This window comes from Mobula birostris, chromosome 1 (assembly GCF_030028105.1).
Source record: "Mobula birostris isolate sMobBir1 chromosome 1, sMobBir1.hap1, whole genome shotgun sequence".
In the NCBI taxonomy this organism is placed as follows: domain Eukaryota; kingdom Metazoa; phylum Chordata; class Chondrichthyes; order Myliobatiformes; family Myliobatidae; genus Mobula; species Mobula birostris.
In genome coordinates, this window is record NC_092370.1 from 68,775,828 (window position 1) to 68,791,894 (window position 16,067).

At 39.0% G+C, this 16,067-nt stretch overlaps 1 protein-coding gene across 3 annotated transcripts in view; it reads left to right on the top strand.

Moving 5' to 3' along the window:
- ripk2 (receptor-interacting serine-threonine kinase 2) overlaps positions 1-7,620 on the top strand; it is a 95,097-nt gene extending 87,477 nt beyond the window's left edge. For all 3 annotated transcript variants that reach the window (XM_072256728.1, XM_072256717.1, XM_072256736.1), the window contains exons 8-11: positions 383-463; positions 2,218-2,407; positions 3,915-4,115; positions 6,834-7,620. In XM_072256728.1, coding sequence (XP_072112829.1) covers positions 383-463; positions 2,218-2,407; positions 3,915-4,115; positions 6,834-7,192 — 831 coding nt within the window. In that variant the 3' untranslated portion in view covers positions 7,193-7,620. The remainder of the gene's footprint in view (positions 1-382; positions 464-2,217; positions 2,408-3,914; positions 4,116-6,833) is intronic.
- Positions 7,621-16,067: the final 8,447 nt, after the last annotated feature.

The window sequence follows — 16,067 nt, forward strand, 5'->3', positions numbered from 1 at the left end:
AACCAATTGAATGTTTAATTACACAGCCTAAACAGTGATGGAGCACTTAGGTTGCATTGCACTTAATCTGCACTGTAGATGCAGTTATATCAAAATAAACCTAGTCAGACCACACTTGAAGTTTTGCATTTAATAGTAACAGAAGTTCAGGAATTGCACAGCTTTGATACCCGCAACTAGATGTGTTAATGTGTGAAGAAGCAAAATCTTAGACTGTTATTAAGAAGTTCTGCTTCATACCTAGAGTAATCAATACTGGAATGGACTGGAGCAGGGTAAGAGCAGTTATGTACATACTAAAGCTGTGAATGAAAAATAGTTGCAACATGCATAAGAGAGACCTAAATGCAAACAAGAATGTTTTAATATTTTATAATTGTAGGGGAATTGTGCCTCAGACAACTTCTCTGCATCATATGAAAAGGTAAATGGAGATCTGAAGACACTCAATATACCAGTGCAGGTAATAAATAAATGCCCTACACTAAGTATGTGTTTTTACAAAAAAAAATTGCTTTGCACTTAACAATGGATGGTGGAAGTAGAGGAGGAAAACAGCATGCACCAGATTGTAATTTTAAAAACTGTAGTTTTTCTTGTTTGTTTTAACTAAAATTAAAGGATAAAATTATTGTATAAATTTATGATGGGGTTATCTTAATAAGCCATTTTCATACCTTGAGAATAATCCAGGATGCTTACTGCAGAAACAGCATTATAAATCCAGTGACCAAATGATCGTTCATACAACTAGGTGAAATTCTGCTATTGTTGAGAACAAAAGTTGAATGAAGATTGGGGGTGGGGGAGATGTGTTCAGATCTTAGTGTACCTCAGCTGAGAAGTTCTACATGAGGATTGCAAATTTACAACATTCACTGAAAATTTAATATACACAATAGCTTGAGATATCATTCAAATACATGATATTCCCTATCAGACTGGCAAGACTCCCTGTCAAAATATATTAAAAGTGGCAGCATTTTGAAAGGAAGTCAGTGGAATGTAAATGGGCTGTTGCTTTGACAGGAAAGTGAAGGTCGCAGTGGACATCATTTGACAGAATAGGTTCAAATAGTCCAATTTAATCTCAGAGAATATGTAAAGTATACGAGCTGAAATTCTTACTGTTCACAGAAAACCAATTTCCCCTGGGGTCAATAAAGTATGACCATGACTATGACATCCACAAAACAAGAAATCCCAAAGAATGAATGAAACATTAGAATCCCGAAGCTCCCTCCCACCTATTCCACAGACAAACAGCAGCAGAAGCAAAAGCACCAACCCTCCCACCATAGACATAGTTTGAGCTGTAAATCACAGACTCCGACAGAACCCCGACCACCTTGAAAAGAAAAGAAAGACATAAGCGAAGAAGAATAAGCTGTTTCGTGGACGAACTTGAAGGAGTTGCCTGGGTCTACAAAACCACTAGCACCATCTTTCCTAGGTCCTCCTCCTCACCATATTTTACAGAAGCTGACTTCAAAGTCAAAACTTATGTGAGTTAGGTACTGGTGGGAAATTTGAAAATTCAAGTTTCAAACTTGCAAGGTGTTCAGGTATAACATTAGGATTGTTAAATTTAGTTCCAAACTGTATATGATCTATCTGTGATATAGCCTCGGTATTTTCCTCCATTATCATGACCTGACCTGCTGGTCATATCCAACAGCCCTGCATTTCATAACAGTTTACAATCCCTTGTCTGTATTATCTCCAACGGCCACCAGTGACCCACTGACCACTGCTTATCACATACAAAATACTGGAAGAACTCAGCAAGTCAGGCAGCATTAATAGAGAGAAATAAATAGTTTATGTATCAGACCAATACCCTTCATCTGAACTGAAAAGTCGACTGTTTATTTCCCCTCATTGGTACTGTCTGACTTACTGGGTTCCTACAGCATTTGGTATATGTTGCTCAAGACTTTCAGTATATACAGAATCTCATGTATCTTTTAAAAAAAACGGATTCTAGAACAATAAAGAAGCTAATGGGGTGAACTGTAATTCTGGTTGCCAGATAGCTGTTTAGCTTGACCATGGTCAAAGAGATATCAGAGGCACCAGCATTATCATGCACAATGGTTGTAACTATCTGACATTATTTGGAACCCAGTCAATCCTGTAACTTATTTTACAATAATTTGATAACAATAAATCACTTTTTAAATTCATCTTCTTTGAATGGATTCTGTTGTACTACAGGCAGTGAATACAGAACCACAAAGCTTATCCTCCCAGCAGGGAAATGTCTCCTATCAGCCATCATCAGGACCATACAATCAGCTCTCACCAGAAGCTTCTTTATTCACTTCGTGCAATTCACTTTCCTCTTCAGTGCAAGACGCAGTTGCTATTCCAGTGGAAGATGGAGCTGATATGCACAAGAATATAAGTAAGTATAAAGGTTTTTTGATGCTGTATTGCTGGTATTTGATTCAATAGATGAAACACTTGTAGAGCAGGGATCCATGAAATGTGCTTGTTGTAAAAATGAGAAAAAAGAAAAAGCAGTCCACAAGTCTGGGAAAGGTTGGAAAATCAGTGTAGGTGACAGCAGAGGAAGTAAAGGCAATTTACCACATGTTAAGTGAAAGATTGTGAAGGTTAAGAGGTAATGGAAAGGAAGTAGAACAAAAAGTTAAAAAAAAAGATTTTTGAAGAATTTGATGCATTTGATTAGCATTTTGAAAGCAGAAAAACTACTGCTAGAACCAATCTACCAGGAAGATCTTGAGTCACAAATAAATAGAGTTCTGAAAGTAGCTTGAAAATGTGGCAGTATATTCTGTATGAAATATGAAGATTAGCAAGAGTGTGGCATGGATATATTTTGCAAGACAAAGAGGTAAATTCCAGTGTCAGTAACAAGCATGAAGTGTATGTGCACAGAAAAATTAGGAAGGCATGGTTGTCAGTCCTTTTCAATGCAAATCAGAAGTCAGCTCTGGAGAGGTGCAAATTTGAGAAAAGAGAGATGCAATGAGTAAATTAATTTTGAAGATATGAACTGATTTTCTAGAGGATTAAATACTAGCAAGAAAAACATTGTTGTCAAGTCTGCGGGTAATGAATTCATCAATGGGAGTTGTAGATGTGAAAGTGGATAAAGTAGCAGAGGTAGCCTTTATAACGTGGAAAATCTCAACCATTAAAAGACCCTTTTCACCATTGAGTTAAGCTGAAGAGTTCATAAAGGCAATATTTAATAACCTTGTAGAAGAGATACAGTGTTATGTTTATATCAAAGAAAGCCCAAATAGATCATCGATTTTATAATTCCCATGTATATTTGCATGCTAGAAAATTGAAGTAAGATATGGAGGTATAATAAATTCAGTTAATGCAAGATGGTACAAATCGTGTTCAATAAAATTGATTGTCTTTCAAATGTAATTTTTTTTCTCCTATCTTTTGGGTTCATTAATCCTTAGTGTTTAAAGCATGAGCTGTTTGTGAACAGCACTGTTTGCAGACTCGTTCCAATATTTAATTAATTCACCTTGCTAACTAACTCACTTTTTTTGCAAAATGATTAGCTTTCAAAATATTTTATTCCAAAATTAGAATCAGGTTAATTATCACTTGTTGTGAAATTTGTTGCTTTTGTGGCAGCCGTACAGTGCAAGACATAAAATACTTTGACAAGTTACAATAATTAACGAAATAACAAAGTGCAAAAGAAGAATACAAATGTAGTGTTCGTGAACTGTTCAAAAACCTGCAGAGGAAAAAAAAACTGTTCCTAAAATACAGTGTGTGCACCTTCTGGCTCTTGTACCACCTCCTGATGATAGCAATAAGAAGAGGGCATGACTGGATGGTGAGGGTCCTTATTGAGTATAACCTTTAATCAGTACTGCTATTGTTTAATCCTTTCTGATATGTCTGTTACTGTATAGGTAATACAGACAAAAATATACAGTCTAGTATGAAGTGTGAAGAAGAATTGTACCCAGCACCTTTAGCTAGCCTCAGCAACGAAGGCAGTTTGCCTCAGACTGCTATATGTCAACCAGATGACAACTTTGCTCCACGAAGTGGAATTCCGGAAAGTGAATCGGATTGCGGATTGGGACTAATAACACTGCAACCTTCCACTAGTAAGTACAGTTAAACTGTGATTGACTATAACTGAAGCCCGTATTTTTATACTTGGAAATTTCCAGCCAGATAGAAACATTTTGTTATTAGCTGAAATTCATGGATCTAGGGTACTGAAGCCTCACCAGGCAATGGAAGGAAAAAAAAATCTATAAATAATGAGAGAGAGAGAGAGAGAGAGAGCGAGAGCAAGCGAGAGAGAGAAAAAAAGGCACAGATACAGGCCCTTTGGCCAAATGAGTCCATGCAGACCATGGTACCTATCCAGCTAGTCCCGATTTTTGTTACATTTAGCCTATTTTCCTCTGAGCCATTCCACATCCAAGTGCTCCCTAAATGATATTATGGTGCCTGCCTCAACCACTTGTGGAAGCTCATTGTGTTACTCACCATCCTCTGCAAGAAAAAGTTGCCACTCAGGACCCTTCAATGTCTTTTCCCTCTCATGCAAGATCACCCAAACTCCCCTACCCTTAGGAAAAGTCTGTTACCAACCACCTTATCTATGCCTCTCATAATTTTAAATATTTAATTCTTCAGTGTTACGAGGAATAAAGACCTAGACTGGCCAACCTGGAACAACGCAAGTCCCTTAGTCCCAGTAACATCCTCATAAACCTTTCCAATTTGACCATGTTTCCTACAGCAGTGAGACCCAAGCCATATATAGTACAAGTACGGCCTCACCAACAGCAGACACAATTGTAACATAATGTCCCAACTCCTACACTCAATGCCCTGACTGAAGACCAGCATGCTAAATGCCTTTTTAAAGTGCCCTATCCGTGATGCTGCTTTCAACTAACTATGTTCTGCAGTCCCCAGTGCCCTGTCATTTATAGTACAACCCCAATGCTGTTTTGACTTGCCAAAATGCACTTAATTTATGAAATCCTTGTCCTACTCCTTGGCCCACTTTCCAGACTAATCAAAATCCCCTTATCATCTATAATAAACTTCTTCACTATCAACAGTCTAATTTTGTGCCACCCACAAACTTATTGGTGAAGCCTTGTGCATTCACATCCAAATCATTTATATAAATGCTGGAACTCCACCACTACTTAATTATTTCCTGTCAGTCAACTACGTACAGCCTGGCATTGCTTTATGGACATATAATTGATCTATGTATATAAGCAATCTTATGTATTTATATTTATTGTGTTTCTTTTTATTATTATTGCATCTGTGGCATTTTCTTTGATTCAAAAGTAAAGATATAATGAAACGTTCATCTGATGAATGTTAAGCAAAACCAGCAGCAACTGCTATGTAAATTCATCCTAGAGTTATTCCCATCCGCTAACTGAAAAAATTGACAGTTGTATAAATCTTAGACAATTCCACCTATCCCAGTGGAAATTACCTTTTTAGTATCTTCAATCTGGAAGTCAAAGTCAGATTCATTGTCAGATGCACATGCATACTAATTTGCAGCAGCACCAGAGGCAAATAGCATTAGGTAAACTGCATTCACAGCTTATTTACCGGGTTGTTTAAAGGTGAGATTTAATATTGGAGATTAGTCGCCAGATGAGTAGATTGCTGCCCCAATAAGGAGAAAATATTCAACCATAACCACAGATATTTGTTTTCTTGCTTTAAGGAAACGAAAGTCCTTTAAAATGAGGAACCCTTTTCTTCTATGTCATTACAAAAGCTGGAAGCCAGTAATATAAAGGTACCCCTAAATTCTATTGCAATTTGCTTCATTATAAGGAACCCAGCCATTGATCCAACACCAAATCAATAGGACTTCCTTCAGGAGGCAAATAAAACACAGATTTGGTATTTCCACTCCCATCTGAAGTTTTATCACTTGCCCTGATCACTTGATCTTCACATTTTGTCCACTGCTTCAACTCTGCACTCAGACACTAGGCTGTTCTAAAGTTGCCAAAGCATTTTAAGTAAAATCTGTATTGGAACATAGAACACAATACAGTACAAGCCACTTGACCCACAATTCTGTGCCTGCATTATATCTACTCCAAGATTAATGTAACCCTTCCCTCCCACATGGTCCTCCAGTTTTCTTCCATCCATGTGGCTATCTAAGAGTCTGTTAAATGAACCTAATATATCTGCCCCTACCAGCACCCTGGTTGTGTGTTCATTGTCAATGCACCCACTACTCTCTATGTAAAAAAATTACCTGACATCCCCCCTCCAATCACCTTAAAATCATGCCCTCTCGTATCAGCCTTTATCTATGCTTCTTATCTTATACACCTTTATCAAGTCACCTTTTATCCTTCTTCACTCCATGACAACTTCGAGGGATCTATGATATGGACTCCAAGATCCCTTAAATCCTCCACACTGCTAAGAATCCTGCCATTAACCTTGTGCTCTGTTTTCAAGTTTGAACTTCCAAAGTTTATCACTTCACACTTTTCCAGATTGAAGTCCTTCTTGCTCAGAACTTTGATGCCATACTATGAGATTTTCTAAGGTGTTAGATGTTAATTCCCCTTGTGGCTGTTGGAGTTATGGTTAGAGTGGTGAATCCAGAGATTTTGAAGAGAATGCAGGAAGTGGAACCCTGAAGAGCCAGATCCTGGAAAGCAGATTTTCAGATTTTTACTGTATTCAGAGGTATAGCCCTCGCCCAATAAAAATAATCAAACACTGTTTTATCATTGTTGATTGTGTCAAATACATTAATATTGTTAGTGCTGGTCTCCATTTACTGATGAACGTTGCTTATGCAGGTTTCCTCACAGAATCAATCCATCGAGGTGTGGCCGATCAGTGGATTCAAAGCAAAAGAGAGGATATTATTAATCAAATGACAGAAGCATGTCTTAATCAAACACTGGATGCCCTCATTTCTCGTGATCTAATAATGAAGGAGGACTATGAGCTCATCAGCACCAAACCCACTAGAACAGCCAAAGTCCGACAACTCCTAGACACTAGTGACAACCAAGGAGAAGATTTCGCCAAAGTCATCGTTCAGAAGTTAAAGGACAATAAGCAAATGGGACTTCAACCTTATCCAGAGCTATGCACGTTATCCAGTCCAGTTTCTCTTATAAGCCTGATGCCAACTCATCTCAAAAGCAAGTGACTATTATTCACGTTTGTTATTGGATCTACTGTTACCTTGCTCCTATAAGCTATGATATCATGGTTAATTCATCTTCAGTGTTCTTTGCCTTGAACTATGGATTGCACCTAGAGACTATAATATTTTACAAATTAAAAATATTTTCATAAACCAGAAAATGTGAATGGTATCATGAACATATCCCATTTGTCTGTTCTTCACAGTTGATGATTCTCCAGCAAAAAGTGATTTTTATTTGTAAATCTTCCTTTACCTAGATTGTACGATGTATGAACAATGATATAGTGTCACACCTTTAAAGTGGAGGCTGTTCGTTATTGTGTGTTTCTGTGGAAAAAAACAGTGATTGCCTCATTAGGATGACACTACAAGATGTGCCGTTTACAGCTGAGTTTTAGAAATAAATTTTAGCAGGCCTTAAATTAAAATGTTGTCTTGAACAATTGTTAAAGCATCATAAATGTGCATAACTCTAATTGCAGATTTGATGTTTTGCAAAAAGCTTAGAAGGTAAGCAACAAATGGGCAACATCATCTCCAAGAGCTTTCGCACATCCTCAAAAGACATCTCAATCGTTAATTTTCATAAAAAAATGAAGGAATAAGAGGTAACTGAAATGGATGCAGATGAGATTAAAATGCAAGGATGAATCTGCAGGAAAAATGTACACATATGCCTTCCAAGCTCTGAACCTCCAAATTTAGTCATGGGCATGTAGTAGTTTGAAGGTTGCTGACTTTATTGTTAGTTAAGCATAACATGTCCATAGGCACTTCAACTTGAACTTGCTCTAGGCTTCAACCACAGCTATCCTGACATTGACTAAATATCACTAAAACTAGATGTAAAATAGTTGCTGGAGATGCCCTTGCAGCAAGTTGAATTCCTCTAGAATCAGCTTTATGATTAGAGTCCTATTATAAAAAAACTTTTTATTTTCCAATAGCAACAAGCATCATGTCAAGTATGGTAGACAAGGTATTGTCTTTGATGCTAAATCATTATTGTCATTGAAATGCTAACATTGTTTATCCCTCCATAGATACTACCTGACCTGTGTACTTCCAGTGCTGTGTTTCCATTCTGTAAGCCCCACTAAAGAAAGGATGGCATACCATAACTTAGATGGTATTGGATTACCCAAAGCGGATCACATGTACTTTTAAATTTAAAGTACACTTTTCTTAGTGATGCCTATATAAATAATAACAAAATTCAGGTGATCAGAACATAAGAACCTAAGAAATAGGAGCAGGAGTAGGCCATCCAGCCCATCGAGCCTGCCCCGCCATTCAATAAGATCATGGCTGACCTGTCCGTAAACTCAGCTCCATCTACCTGCCTTTTCCCCATAACCCTTAATTCCCTCACTATGCATAAACCTATCTGTTTCTTACAAAATGCTGCCTGGCCTGCTGCATTCCACCAGCATTTTGTGTGTGTTGCTTGAATTTCCAGCATCTGCAGATTTTCGCGTGTAACTGTTTCTTAAATATATTTAGTGAGGAAGCCTCAACTGCCTCCCCGGGCAGAGAATTCCACAGATTCGCCACTCTCTGGGAAAAACAATTTCTCCTCATCTCCGTCCTAAATCTTTTCCCCTGAATCTTGAGGCACATCCCCTAGTTCTAGTCTCACCTACCAATGGAAACAAGTTTCCTACTTCTATCTTATCTGTCCCTTTCAAAATTTTGTATGCTTCTATAAGATCTCCTCTCATTCTTCTGAACTCCAAAGAGTACAGTCCCAGGCAACTCAATCTCTCCTCATAGGTTAACCCCTTCATCCCTGGAATCAACCTCTGCACTCCTCCAAAGCCAGTTTAGCCTTCCTCAAGTATGGAGACCAGAACTGCACACAGTACTCCAGGCGTGGCCTCACCAGTACCTTGTATAGTTTCAGCATAACCTCCCTGCTCTTGAATTCAATCCCTCTAGCAAGGAAGGCCAACATTCCGTTTGCCTTCTTAATACAAAGAACTTTTATTCTCATCTAAGTTAATGGGGTTTATCATACTGGTTTATGGGTTACTTATTAATGCAAACTACATATCTCTTCAGGTGCCTCAATTACATAAAGTTGACTTGAACTTCCAGCTGGAGAATAGAGTTCTTAGAAATATGATAAGGGATTAAGAAGGAGCTAAGAAATAGAAGCATTTGCCTGCCTGTTAAAAGATAATGCTTTCTCTGCCATTCAATAACTTATGTCAAAAAGCTAGAAAAACCTGTCACAGCCTTGGCTTTTAATAGTTAGCCAATTCTGGCTGCAAGATTACAAGAAGAGACAATAATCTGGGTGCAGTTCAATCAATTATATTTCTGAGAAGTAGATGGAATAGTAATTGCACTCTATTTTCAGCCACCAATTTCTATGTCTGTCATTCAGAAACCTCACAACTGCCAACCAAGTTCACTACCCCAGACTGCATTTGTTAAACAATCCACATAAAAATGTACAAATTACTTCCTTGGAGTAGAAACTGGTGACTACATTCAGAAATATGGAGAGCTTTCATTTAGTACTGTAATAATGCCCTCATCAGTGATGTACAGTACATAATAAGGTCCACGCCTTTGTATAATACCCTTTTACTGTTTGTCCAAGGATTTTCATCTGTCACCTGCCTTGCTAATGCCATACCTGCACGTTAAATCAATAGTGATTACATTGTTTTTACCAAACTTCATTATCTCATGTTTTTCAACATTTTATTCTATCAGCTATGACCTTTTTAATTAGCTTTACATATCCTTCTTCCCCCAAACTCTCTGCATCCTCCCCCCAAGCACCACCTTAACTTATCAACAAAACTGGCTCCTCTCCTCCAACGGATTGATATACAGTAGATTATGAACAGCTGCAGCATTCCAACAGGCACAACCACAACAATGAATTTATCTGCTTACTCTTAATCTGTCTGTTTTCTGCCTATTCACCAATTCAAAGTCCATGCTAGAATATCCCCTCCAGTCCCATGAGGGAATACACCACACCTTATTCAAAGTCTCGCAAGGTTCAACTACATGATATTTACCAGTCCACCTGTTTGCTGTAACCCTAAAGCAGATTTATTAAATGTGGTTTGCCTTTCATAAATTCATTTTGACTCTTCCAAATTCTATAATGTTTTCCAAGTGCCCACTGCCATTTTTTGAATAAAAGATTCCAGCATTTTCCCTGCAACTGATGTCAGGTTAATTAATCAGTACTGTAGTTTCTTGTTTTATTTTTCACTCTGTCTCCTATTGGTGGGATTTCATTTACCATCATCTGCCTCCAGGAACCATTCCACAATCTGTGGTATTTTAGAAGCTGCAAGAGGTACACTCCCAGGAAACTGCTTGTAATTTCCACTGCTGTGCCCCTGGTGTAAAGAAGGTTGTGAATGGTGAGAGTTCTCCTAAAGTCAATAACATTCTTCTTTATTTTGTTAACATTAGGGAAGCGATTGTTTGTCTGGCACCAGGCCTCAGGCTCTTCCACCTCCTCTGCAGGACGTCTCAGCATTGTTGGTGATGAGCCAACACTCACTGCTGAGTCATCAACGGACTTGTCAATGTCATCACTCAGATGCTTGGCCATGCAGTCATGGGTGATGAAATTTGATTTTATAGTTAGTTTCCTTTAGTCCTGAAAATGAACAATCATCTGCAATGTTAATACTGAAGTGCCAGCCTTGGAGAGTGTGCAATAACATTAACATTGTTAGTGTGTTTTCATCATAAGTAGTGATAAAAGTAGTATGAACTGCTAAATAATTTGTGATTCTGTACAAATGTGCTTTATGATCTGGTAAAATAGAAATTGCTGAGCAGTCTATTTATATTTTAATATATTCTTAAAGGGAAAAAAAACTGATGCCTTAATGGAATTGTTATATCTGGATGTAGTAAATTGAATGGAAGTCATAAACATAATGCTGCCTGTCCTTTTGAGTTCCTCCAATTGTAAACCAATTTATTTTTCCATACTAAGGTTATATTGACTTCTATAAATTTAAAATATAAATTCTGTTCAGAATTTACAATCGTTTTGTTGATTAGTTACCTGAAAAAATGCTATGCTGTGTCCAGAGAGATGCTTTGTGAAGATTAAAGACGGGAGGCTGGAAAGGACCGAGAACACAAGCTGACTCAGGGAAAAGACCAGAGACGAGGTACAGGGCCATGAATGACTCCCCCTCAAAGCGGCGAGGAAGATTGAAGTATTGAGTTGAATGCAGAGGGGGTCAGGGGTCGCTCCCAACAGAGACAGTCAGCAACCGGATCGCAGCCTTCAGCCCCACGTTGGTGGTCAGTCTTTACGGACGGACTGAGGTCATGTGGTTGCTCCCTTCATATATAGACAAAAAGACGTTTCCCATATTCTGAGATTTATGTGATTATTGGACTATATATTGGTTTCCTTCAGTTTTTTTGGTATTTTCTTTCTTATGGATGATTGGTATGTGAGTGATATGTTAACTTTGTGTGGGGGGAGGTTGGGAGTTTGTTGCTACTATCACTATTCTTTCTGCGAGTGAGGTGGTCAGGGATTGTAACTGTCACCTGTTTTTTTCTGTGGGTGACGGGGTCAGGGATTGTTTAGGAAGTCGGGGACTGTTATTGTTGCTGGGGGAGGGAGAATTTTGGGGTTTGTGAGTTTTGTTTCTTTTCTTTTTCATGCTGGGGGGGGAGTTGATGTCTTTTCTTTCATCAACACCCATGGTCTTTCTGTATTTAATGGCTATCTAGAGTAGACAAATATCAGAGTTGTATTGTACATGTATATTTAGACAATAAAATGAACCTTTGAAACTTTGAACAATGATTTGCATGGTAAGTTCAGAACAATGACATCCAATACTAACTTTGTTCTCTCTTAAATAATTGTGGTTACAGATAAAGTAAAAGCTACCCAGAGTGAAATACAGCAATGACCATTTCTGAGTCTGATTTTGTCACTCTGGAAATTTGATTTGGTACTTCCAAGAATGAGTCATTCTGTGTTCACCTGGCACGACTTAATTTCAGTTGTGCAATCAGGTGTTTATTTTAATTTTTCTTTCCATAAAAAGCTGGTAAAGTCAGAACACTAATTGTAACCAGTTTATAGTGATCAATAGCAAAAAAAGAAAATTCTAAAAGTGAAAGGTAAGTTTTTCTTCTGTCTTTTTCTCTGGATGATTGTCATACACTAGGAGGCCACTTTATTAGGTACCTCCTGCACTTAATAATGACTCCACTGAGTGTATGTATGTGGTTTTCTGCTGCTATAGCCCATCCACTTCACAGTTCGATGTATTGTGCATTCAGGGATGCTCTTCTGCGCACCATTGTTGTAATGTATTGCTATTTGAGTTACTCTTCTTCTTCTTCTTGTTTTACGGCAGTTGGCACCCAGCTTAGTGGTGCATGACCACCACCTTCTGCACCGGAGTGTGCAGTAGACTTGCATTCCAAATTCCTTCACCCAATCATACACACATATATACCCTAACCTACATTTTATCCTCCCATCTTTGGCCATCCTAGTACCCTATTCCTACGTATTCATCATATCCTATATAAAAAAAATCCTGTACCCCTTAAGAAAGTTAAAAATACCCTGGCCTGTGCTTTCTCACCCATGCCCAGCAATCCTTTTAATGTGAATTCCTGCACCCCCAATTCCCTTAGGTTGATTATCATCATCTCTCTCTGTATCCCATACTTCCTGCAACTCAGAACTACATGTTCTACCGACTCCTCTTCCTGACATTGCTCACACAATCCTGTCTGGTGTTTCCCTATCATTTTCAATGTTTTGTTTAATGTACAGTGCCCCAGCCTTAACCTAGTCCACACAGCTTCCTCTCTTCTGTATCCACTACCTACCCTAGAACCTGCAACACTTTTTGTATTTGATATAAATGCCTCCCTTTCCCCTCCCTGTCCCATCTTTCTTGCCACATTTGGTTGATTTTTTCCCAGATTACACACTTAGCCTCTACTTTACTGATACTAATGTGCATTTCTATATTTTCTTTCTTTAATACCCTCTTTGCCAACTCATCCACCCTCTCATTGCCCTTCACCCTTACATGTGCTGGAACCCATAAAAATTTTACCTGACCTCCCTGATTTGCATTTCTTGTGACTGACTGAAGGACTTCATAATGTACATCTTGCCGACTGTTTGAGTGAAAAGACCTTAAACTTGCTAGAACTGAGGATGAAACTGAGCATATCTATACTTTGACTTGTCTCGCTTTCTCCAGCCATCACAAGGCAACCAACACTGCCAGCATCTCCACTGCATACACCCCTAACTTATTAGATGTTCTTCTGCTGATTCCAATTTCTTTTGTTGGTATAGCCACCCCAAACCCTGTCACTCCTGTTTCAGGTTCCTTAGCACCATCTGTATAAATCTGAGTATAATCTCTATACTTTTCCATCACATGACAGTTAAATGCACTTACCAAATCAGTTTTATATTTTCCTTTCCTTTTTACCTCTAACAAATGCCAGTCTATGTCAGGCCATACAAGCTTCCATGGAACTACAATCGGATAAACTACTGAAGGACTTATCCTTAGATCAAACACTCCATATTCTTTAGCAATATCATTCCCTACCGGACTAAAGTTATCCCTCTGAAACCTCCCATTTTCCCAGCAGTCCTGCAACACTCCTTTTGCAGGGTGAAAATTATTGTGACCCTGCAAATTAGCCCAGTATTTTGCTGTCAATTGCATCCTTCTTAGTTCCAAAGGCATTACTCCCATTTCTACCTGTAGGGCTGATACTGGTGATGTTTTAAAAGCCTCACTGCACACTCTCAAAGCCTGAGACTGAATCTCATCCAGTTTCCTTATAAGAGACTTAGCTGCTGATCCATATGCTGGATCCATAGTCCAACACAGATCTTACTAAAGCCACGTACATTCTCTTCAACACTGAACAACTTGCTCCCCATTCCCTACCAGTCAAACATCTCATCACATTTATTACTTTTTTACATTTCTCCTCAACTTTCCTGATATGTTCTACCCATGTTAATTGTGAATCAAATATAATTCCCAGAAATTTAAATGATCCAACCCTTTCCTGAAGCAGTCCAAACTCCCCAGTTACTAACGCCAGCCAACGTATTAGACACTAACATAATATCTAATACTGACTCAGTTCCTGTTGTTAAGTTTATCCTTCTTCCTCTACCATCATTCATACACACCAAATCCTTTTCTTCCATCAAATCTTCAATTACCTTTCCATTTGAATCTGTGATGGTATACCCCCATATTGTGCTATGAGCATTGAAATCTGCACAGCACACTACTTTATGTCTGTTTTGTCCTTGTATCCTTAATGGGCTGTCCAAATCCAACCTTTTACATGGATTGTAGTAGTTAATTATAACCACTCCCTCCCCCCTCTCCCACACTTCCACCACTATGTATTCCCAATCATCTCCCTTTTCCAATATCCTATATGGTACACCTTGTTTGATTAACATTGCACAACCCCCTCCTCCTGCTAGAATTCTATCTTTCCTTATCATTGTGTACCCATACACCACAAAGTCTAAAGTTGATTTCAACTAAGTTTCCTGAATACATACTACATCCAGTTTTACAACCATTTCTTTAATAAAGTGCTTGAATTCCTGGCTATTGGCCAGTAAGCTCTTTGCATTCCATCGCAAAAGAATCACCATAATCACTATTAACTAACCCATGACACTTCCTGGCTTGACTGATTAGTGAGATTCTCCCTCATTTCTTCCCATGTCAATCCTACTAACCCTAAATGGTCCACTGCTGCTTTGACCACCAGCTGAATTTTATCACTTTTTGACTTTACCTCAGCCGTACTATTAAACACTCCTGCAATGAATGTTACTAGAGACTTTTTGTCTACATAAATCCTGTCATTTGTTCTTTGTTGCAACTCTCGCATCTCTATTGCTCCCTGTTCATTAGGAGCATTATTCTGTTCTGACATTTTTATAGCTTCTGCATAAGTGATCTTTCTTTTCACTCTTATTTCTTGAATTTTATTCTCCCGTCTCATAACCTCACACCCACTATATGCCACATTATGAGCTCCTCCACAATTGCAGCATTTTGGTTGCGCTCCTGTTCCACACTTTCCATATTCATGATCACCCCAACATCTAGCACATCTCCTCTGCCTTTTACAGTTTTTAGCCACGTGCCCAAACCTTTGACAATTATAGCACCTCAATGGCTTTGGCACATACACCCTTACTGGGTAACTCATGAAACCCTGGAACACCTTCCTTGGCACTCTTTCTTCTTCGGCCTCAATGACTACAGACTGGTGGCATTAACCTCCCACATCATGAAGATCCTGGAGAGACTTGTTCTGGAGCTGCTCCGGCCTATGGTCAGGCCACGCTTAGATCCTCTCCAGTTCGCCTACCAGCCACGAGGAGTTGAGGATGCCATCGTCTACCTGCTGAACCGTGTCTACGTCCACCTGGACAAGCCAGCGAGCACTGTGAGGGTCATGTTTTTTTACTTCTCCAGTGCGTTCAACACCATCCACCCTGCTCTGCTGGGGGAGAAGCTGATAGCGATGCAGGTAGGTGCTTCCCTGGTATCATGGATTCTTGATTACCTGACTGGCAGACCACAGTACGTGTGCTTGCAACACTGTGTGTCCGACAGAGTGATCAGCAGCACTGGGGCTCCACAGAGGACTGTCTTGTCTCCCTTTCTCTTCACCATTTACACCTCGGACTTCAACTAGTGCACAGAGTCTTGTCATCTTCAGAAGTTTTCTGATGACTCTGCCATAGTTGGATGCATCAGCAAAGGAGATGAGGCTGAGTACAGGGCTACGGTAGGAAACTTTGTCACATGGTGTGAGCAGAATTATCTGC